The sequence below is a fragment of the Musca vetustissima genome, unplaced genomic scaffold, assembly GCF_032173495.1.
Source record: "Musca vetustissima isolate MV318-11 ecotype Yass unplaced genomic scaffold, APGP_CSIRO_Mvet_v1 utg75441, whole genome shotgun sequence".
Classification (NCBI taxonomy): Eukaryota; Metazoa; Arthropoda; class Insecta; order Diptera; family Muscidae; genus Musca; species Musca vetustissima.
The window spans coordinates 1,012-9,491 of NW_026883769.1; the positions used below are offsets into that span (position 1 = coordinate 1,012).

Below are 8,480 nucleotides of genomic sequence, written 5' to 3' on the forward strand. Positions count from 1 at the left end.
GCATAAATCGACTTAGAAAGTGATTCTATGCATATTATTAAAAGAAACCATGTGTCTATCTCGTTTCCTTTTGCCTGTTACAAACATGTGCACAAAGACATAATACCCTATACCACAGTGTGGTGAAGGGTATAAAAATCAATGCCTTTGAATGGGTCTTAGAAAAACTTTTCTTTGAATTTTATTTTTTTATTGTTTTTAATTTTTTTACTTTATGTCTATTCTCTATACTAAAATTATCATCCATTGTTACATCTGCAAAAGAAGAAGAAACAATTAAAATTTTTAAAATTTCGAATTTTGTTAAATTACTCATTTTTACCACTTCGATGTATTCCTGGATGGCAGGGAGATCTTAACTAAATTCCTATTTAGTTATTTGTTCCTAATAAATTTCACATTTATTCGAACGATTCATATTACTATCCGGCGGGCAATTAAACTCCTTAGAGAACTCTTCAAAATTCGACAATGGTCCAATGACACGATATTTCCCCGGTACATGTAGATCAGTGGAGGTTTGTAAATTCTTCACCACCGGATGGACATCATTGCACCATAATTGAGCATAACTGATAAAGAATAGCTTCTTTCCGGAATATTGAAAACGTGGCAGGGATTCAATAGGCAGCACTCCCGTCGAACGAGCTTCATCTTCATACCAACGTAAATAGGCAGCATAGGCCAGGCGAACACCGCCATTATCGGCAATATTTTCCGATTGTGATTGCATTTCGGGTAATTTACGACCATTATAGGTATAATTTTTATATTGATCTATGAAACATTTGGTACGATTTTTAAAATTCTCCGTGGAGGTGGCATCCCACCAATTGTGACTGTTGCCGGCCTTATCGAAATTTCGTCCAGTATCATCGAAACCGTGTATTAGCTCGTGAGATATCAACGAGCCCAGGGTGGCATATTGTACAGCATTCGGATAGAGATTGGACCAGACAAAATAGGGTTGTAGCAACGAAACCGGGACTTTGATTTTATTCTCCACAATAATGTTGGCCGGGGTGAATGATAAAATTTCTCCCGCCTCCAATGCTGAGGGTGGTTCCTGTAGTTTTTGTCTTGTATTGCGTACACCTAAAATCATGGCCGCTTTCAGATTTTCCAAAAAGTTCTCCTTACTCAATTGAAGATCAGCCAATTCGGCGCTGAAATTCCGCTGTTCATACGAATTAATTTCCAATTGCATGGCTTTAAGTTTTTCAATGGCATAGGAACGGGTCTCCTCACCAATCCACTGCAGTCGCTCTGAAAGTAAAGTTTGTTCGAATGTTGTCTGGATTTCATGCCACATAAAATCAATGGCCTTGCCGGTATTGTTGTTGCTATTGATTCGCCTATAGATAATGTTATCGAGATTTTTGGCAAAATACCGCTTCGTTCGGCTGATACATTTAGACTGCAACTCCTCATGACTTCGGGGTACCTTGACCATAAAATGTTCAAGGAAATTATAAAAAATGTAATTGGCCACGACGCGGCGTGGTGTCTCCTTCACCAATTGAATGACATTTTTCTGATAGTCCTCGGCCATTTCATAGACCTTATCGGTGGGTGTGTAACCCAATGAAATATTGATGTATCGCCTCAAATCCAAATCTTGACCATATTTTTGAACCAAATCGTCAATAGTTGTGAGTTGGGTAATATCGGTTACCTGCAGACCGGCGGTGGCATCTATCATACCCTTGGCCAAACCAATTTCAAATTCCAGTAACTCTTTGGCTGTTACCTCGGCCAATTCTTGTGGCAGTTTCAAGAAGCGTTGTAGATTCTTCGACATTTTACTTTTGTAACCCTCACGATATATGGCATTACCCTCATCCAAATACATAGATTTCGATTCCAAAGGTAAACCACGATAACCAATATATAAACGATTCGTCGTGGTATCGGCATAGTCCACCATTATATCATAGCCGAGAATTATGTGTATCCCATATTTGTAGGCCATTTTCCCCACCGTTGCCAACCAATCGAATTCATGGCGCTGCCATCGATCACCAACCAGTACCGGCATTTCTCCAAATTCTTCGGAAATTTCCAATAATTTTTCCCGATACACATCCTTGAGCGAAGATAAATTCATGCATGAATCATAGAACACTTTCACCTTACGATCAATCTCATTGAATCCCGACACATCATCGGAAGTTAAAACCTCGGCGATTTTACGATTAAACGATTTCAACACAGCCTCAAAAAATCCCGTTGAGGCACGTTCCAAGGTATTGGCGGGATTATAACGATTCCATTTGCCACAGGCAAAGGCATAGAAATTATCACAAGGATCGACAGTTTCATCCATTAAATTATGGATCTCCGCTGCCTTTGAAAGGCGTTTAATTTCCTGATTAAACAAATCTTGATCTGCGGGATGGCCAGCAGCAGTGCCCCAGGTGCATAATATTGAATACAAAATTAAAAAATAAAACACTTTCGACATTCCGAATTGGTTAGGTGGTCGGTTGGTTGGTTGGATGATCTTGACGTTATGATTTCAATATTACAACTGAACGGAATGTCGATGTCGAATTCCTTGTGGTATTTTATTTATTTATCAACAAACGATTCATGAGCTCACACACATTTGTGTGTACATAGGGATATTTTTTGTTGTTGTATAGCGATAAGCTTATCTCACTTTCTCCATAACCGCAGGAAATATTTATTTTCTCTTCTCTCTTTCGTGCGTCTTAAGAGTAAGCAATGGTTTGACCTGAACAGTAAACGCTCTCTGTGTTTTTGGTTTTAAAAATAATTTTCAATATCGATGGCTGTGGTTAAATCAGGTATTTAAAAAAATATGATGTCACAACAATTCTTATCTTTTATTTATTTTGGATCAAGACACACAAAAACACGGCTTTGTTTGCATGCACTCTAAATCTGGCAAATGGTATAGGTAATTTTGAAATTGTATTTGTTTTGATTACGTAGAAGCAGGGAAGCCTTTGAATATACCTAGAAAATAGGCATGTATTCTCAGAAAAACATTCTTTAAAAAATCCACGCCTTATGGATGGTCCTTAAAAAATATTCTTTAAAAAATCCACGCCTTATGGATGGTCCTTAAAAAATATTCTTTAAAAAATCCACGCCTTATGGATGGTCCTTAAAAAATATTCTTTAAAAAATCCACGCCTTATGGATGGTCCTTAAAAAATATTCTTTAAAAAATCCACGCCTTATGGATGGTCCTTAAAAAATATTCTTTAAAAAATCCACGCCTTATGGTGGTCCTTAAAAAATATTCCACGCCTTATGGATGGTCCTTGAAAAAATATTCTTTAAAAAATCCACGCCTTATGGATGGTCCTTGAAAAAATATTCTTTAAAAAATCCACGCCTTATGGATGGTCCTTAAAAAATATTCTTTAAAAAATCCACGCCTTATGGATGGTCCTTAAAAAATATTCTTTAAAAAATCCACGCCTTATGGATGGTCCTTGAAAAAATATTCGTTAAAAAATCCACGCCTTATGGATGGTCCTTAAAAAATATTCTCGAAAAAATTAAAAAATCCACGCCTTATGGATGGTCCTTAAACAAATATTCCTTAAAAAATCCACGCCTTATGGAAAAAATAGTCTTAAAAAATATTCTTTAAAAAATCCACGCTTATTGATGATGTCTTTAAAAATCCCGTTGAAAAAATATAAAAATCGTCGAAAAAATAAAAAATCCACGCCTATTGATGATACCCGATTGACCTCGAAAAAATATTCTTTATAAATCGACGCCTCGAAAAATAGTCTTTTTAAATACACGCCTTTGGGTTGACCTCAAAAAGATATTCTTTAAAAATCCACGCCTTTGGATAGACCTTTGAAAAAATATTCCTTAAAAAATCCACGCCTTCGGATAGACCTTTGAAAAAATATTCCTTAAAAAATCCACGCCTTCGATAGACAACGAAAAATATTCCTTAAAAATCCACGCCTTTGGATAGACCTCGAAAAAATTGTCTTTAAAAATATTCCTTAGTCTTTAAAAATCCACGCCTTTTGATAGACGAAAAAATAGTCTTTAAAAATCCACGCCTGTTAATGATGACCCGTTGAAAAAATATCCTTTAAAAATCCACGCCTTTGATAGACCTCAAAAAAGATATTCTTTAAAAATCCACGCCTTTGGATAGACCTCAAAAAGATATTCTTTAAAAATCCACGCCTTTGATAGACCTCAAAAAATATTTTTAAAAATCCACTCCTTTGAATGGGCACAAAAAAAGTTTTAAAAAATCCTGTAAAAATGTCTTCCTTGGTCAATTTTTTTAGGAATTTTTTAAAAATTGAAACATTTCAAAAAAGTATAGGTCAACAATTCCCCATTTATTAAAAAATAAAAAAACGACAACAAAAATCCTTCATCACAAAAAAATTAATAAATTATACACTTACTAACCGGATTCATATTACTACCCAGGGGGCAATTAAATTCCCTAGAAAATTCCGGAAAATTAGACAGAGGACCAATTACACGGAATTTTCCCGGAACATGGGTATCTGTGGAGGTTTGTAAATTACGCATTGCCGGATGGATATCACTGCACCAGATTTGGGCGTAGCTAATAAAGAACAACTGTTTGCCATTGTACTTCAATCGTGGCAGGGTTTCACTTTCCATGTTGTGGCGGCTACGCATGGCATTATCGTACCAATGTTGATAGGCCGCATAGGCCAAACGTACACCACTATTATCGGCAATATTTTCCGATTGTGATGCCATTTCGGGCAACAGCTTGCCATTGTAAATATAATTCTTGTATTGGTCCACAAAACATTTGGTACGATTTTTAAAAGCTTCCGTGGATTTGTCATCCCACCAGTTACGACTATTGCCGAATTTATCAAAATTCCTACCGGTATCATCAAAGCCATGTATAAGTTCATGGGATATTAGAGATCCCAGGGTACCATATTTCAATGCATTGGGATATGTATTGGACCATACATAGAATGGTTGCAGCAGGGAGACGGGGACTTTGATACGATTCTCAATTAGAATATTGGCGGGGGTGAATGATAGCAATTCTCCAGCATCCAATGGTGCGGGAGGTTCGTATAATTTCTTCCGCGAATTTTTGGCACTCAACATCATTGCCGATTTCAGATTCTCCACAAAATCATGTTTGTTCACAACGAGTTGACCAAACTCCTCACTAAAATTCGTCTTCTCATAGGAATTAATTTCAATTTTCATGGCATACAACTTCTCCACAGCATAGTTGCGGGTCTCTTTCTTGATCCAATTCATGCGATCCGAGAGTAGCATTTTCTGAAAGGTATTCTGTATTTCACGCCACATAAATTCCACACCTCTCTCCGTGTCATTGGTATTGTAGATGCGATAGACCATGTTATCCAAATTTTTGGCGAAATATTTCTTCGTATTGGCAATGCATTTCGTGCGCAGTTCATTTTTATTTTTCGGAATTTTCAACATGAAATTTTCCAGCAGGGTGTAGAATATGTAATTGGCCAATTGACGTTTGGGTGTCGTCTTTAGTAGACTTACGAGATTTATTTGATAATCCTCAATGACTTCGTAAATCTCATCGGTGGGCAGGGAACCCAACGAAATCCGTAGTAATCTCTTGATATCCAATGTGGGGGCATATTTCATTTGCAACTCATCAATGGTGGTGAGGCTGGTCAGTTCATCCAGCTGCAGACCCAATTTATCATCAACTAAACCCCGGGCAAGACCTATTTCAAAATCCAAAATTTCCTTGGCCGTCTGCCGGGCCAACGAGGCCTCAACACCCAAAAATGTTCTCAAATTGGTGGCAATATTTTCCTGATATTGGTGACGATAAATGGCATTACCTTCCTCCAAATACATAGATCTCGATTCCAGTGGTAGCTCAGCTTGACCCACATACACCCGATTCATCGAATTATCAGCAAAATCAGCCATAATATCAAAGCCCAGCATAATCGATATTTCATATTTATGGGCAATCTTGGCAACAACCTGCAACCAATCGAACTCATCCTCCTGCCAGTTATCACCCTCCAAGACAGGCATCGAACCAAATTCCTTAACTATGGCCATTAATTTATCCTTATAGGTGGCCTTCAGGGCCGACAAATTCATACAGGATTCATAGAAATTTTTCACTTTCTTATCGATGGCCGTATAGCCCTTGGCATCCTCATCATCTGCCAACACCTCGGCTATTTTACGATTTAATGCCTTTTGGACAGTTTCAAAGAAACCCGTCGTAATGGTTTCAAATGAATTGGCCGGATTAATGCGATTCCATTTGCCACAGGCAAAGGCATAGAAATTATCACAAGGATCAACTCGCTCATCCATTAAATTGTGAATCTCAGCGGCCTTGGAATAGCGTATAATATTTAACGTATATTCATCGGAGGTATTGAACGAATTTCCATTGACTCCAATTGTGGCAATAACCACAACGATTAGCCATTGTTTTATCATCTTGGCCAAGTTAGAATTTATTTTTTTATTTTTTATAATATTTCTATGTCGATTCTATACACTTCGATTTCTAATTTCCAACTGATTGGTGCATTTTCTGTTCTGTTTTCAATTTCTATCATCTGGCCTGGGTTGTGTTTTGTTTCTTTTATGATTTACAGCCTCCAAAAATAGGTGACAAAGGTTATCAGCAGACTGCATCGTCAATGAAATTCTTTCATAGATCTATCAACGATTTTTTTACTATATAAATTATATTCTCTTAAAATAAGAAATAAGAGAGTAATACTTCTCTTTGTTGAATAAAAAATAGGTTAGAACATCGCATAAAAATAAAGCAAATTTTTCTATATTTAGTTTTTAAACACCTATTGTAGTCCTTCGGAAAAAAATATTTAAACAAATCCACGCCTATTGTACTTACTTACTTAGCTGGCTTGTGACAGAACTTTCGTTCCATAAGCCGAGACTTAGGAAAGATTTCCAGGAGCGTCGGTCTTTTCCGCAGTTTTTCCAATTTGAAAGACCATTTTCGGTAATGTTGTCTTCGACTTCATCTGGTTCGCTTTTATATGCCTTCTGGGCTGAGGCATCTTCCTCCATTCTCACAACATAACCTAGCCAATGTAGTCGCAGCAGCTCAATACGTCTAACAATGTCGATGTCCGAGAATAGCTGGTACAACTCATGGTTCATTCGACGGTGATATTCACCGTCAACGCAGATCGGCCCATAGATCTTTCGGAGAATTTTTCTTTCAAACACTCCAAGAACTGCCTTTTCTGCTTGCTTAGGTACCCATGCTTCAGATCCATATAATAGCAAGTCTAACAACGTCGATGTCCGAGAATAGCTGGAAAACGCAGATAGGCCCATAGATCTTTCGGAGAATTTTTCTCTCAAACACTCCAAGAGCTGCCTCATCTGCTTGCGCAAGTATCCATGCTTCAGATCCATATAACATCACTGGTAGTATCAGCGTCTTGTAGAGTGTGAGTTTGGTCTGGCGGGAGGTGGCCTTGCTTTTGAGTGGTTTGGTCAGACCATAGTAGCATCGGTTGACCACCACTATCCTTCTCCGAATTTTAAAATTGATGTCATTCGTTTTATTTATGACTGTACCAAGGTATATAAAATATTTAACTACCTCGAAGCAGTAGTTCTCAAGTTCAACAGCTGGTCCGAGTCTACTGGACGTCTTGCGCGTTGATACCATCAGCATGGTCTTCTCGCCGTTTACTGCCAGACCCAGTTTGGCGGACTCCTTCTCAATTTGTTCAAAGGTGGCTGTTCGACCCATTATGTCGATGTTATCGGCGTAGGCGAGTAACACGAGTTGTTTGGTGTACAGAGCGCCATTTCTGTTCACATTGGTCTCTCGTAGGATAGGTCCTTTCCGACTTTAACTGCTGATCTTGTACCAGTTAAAGTTATCCAGCATTGCCGGAATAATTTTGCAGGAATGCCAAACGCAGACATGGATTTATTCACCTCTGAACGAATAGGGCTGTCGAATGCGGCTTTATAGTCGACGAATAGGTGGAATGTGTCGATGTGTTTTTCGTGGGTTTTTTCCAGGATTTGACGCAAAGTGAAAATCTGGTCAATGGTGGATTTGCCAGGTCTGAAGCCGCATTGATATGGTCCAATAATGTCATTGGCCATTGGCTTCAGTCGTTCACACAGTACGCAGGATAGAACTTTATATTCGATGGGAAGGAAACTTATTCCTCTATAGTTGGCACATATCGTCTTGTCTCCTTTTTTTTTTGCACGGGACACAGGATGCTGAGGTTCCAATCATTGGGCATGCATTCTTCTAGCGAACTTGTACTTATCAGCTGGTGCATGCTCCTTACCAGCATCTGACCACCATTCTTGAATAGTTCGGCTTGTAACCCATCGGCACCTGCTGCTTTATTATTCTTCAGTCGATTGATTGCTATTCCTACTTCATCTTGGCTAGGTGGTATACACTCTATACGTCATCTATTATTGGATCTGGGGTA

General features: G+C 38.2%; 2 protein-coding genes across 2 annotated transcripts; both read right to left on the bottom strand.

Annotated features, from left to right (window-relative positions):
* Nucleotides 1-385: 385 nt before the first annotated feature.
* Nucleotides 386-2,326, bottom strand: LOC133330789 (neprilysin-4-like). The gene has a single exon (XM_061539197.1). It carries the CDS (start codon nt 2,324-2,326, stop codon nt 386-388), a length of 1,941 nt encoding a protein of 646 aa, XP_061395181.1.
* Nucleotides 2,327-4,401: 2,075 nt separating this feature from the next.
* LOC133330791 (neprilysin-4-like) lies at nt 4,402-6,471 on the bottom strand. Its single transcript, XM_061539198.1, has one exon. The coding sequence runs from the start codon at nt 6,469-6,471 to the stop codon at nt 4,402-4,404; it is 2,070 nt and encodes a 689-aa protein (XP_061395182.1).
* Between the last annotated feature and the right edge of the window lie 2,009 nt (nt 6,472-8,480).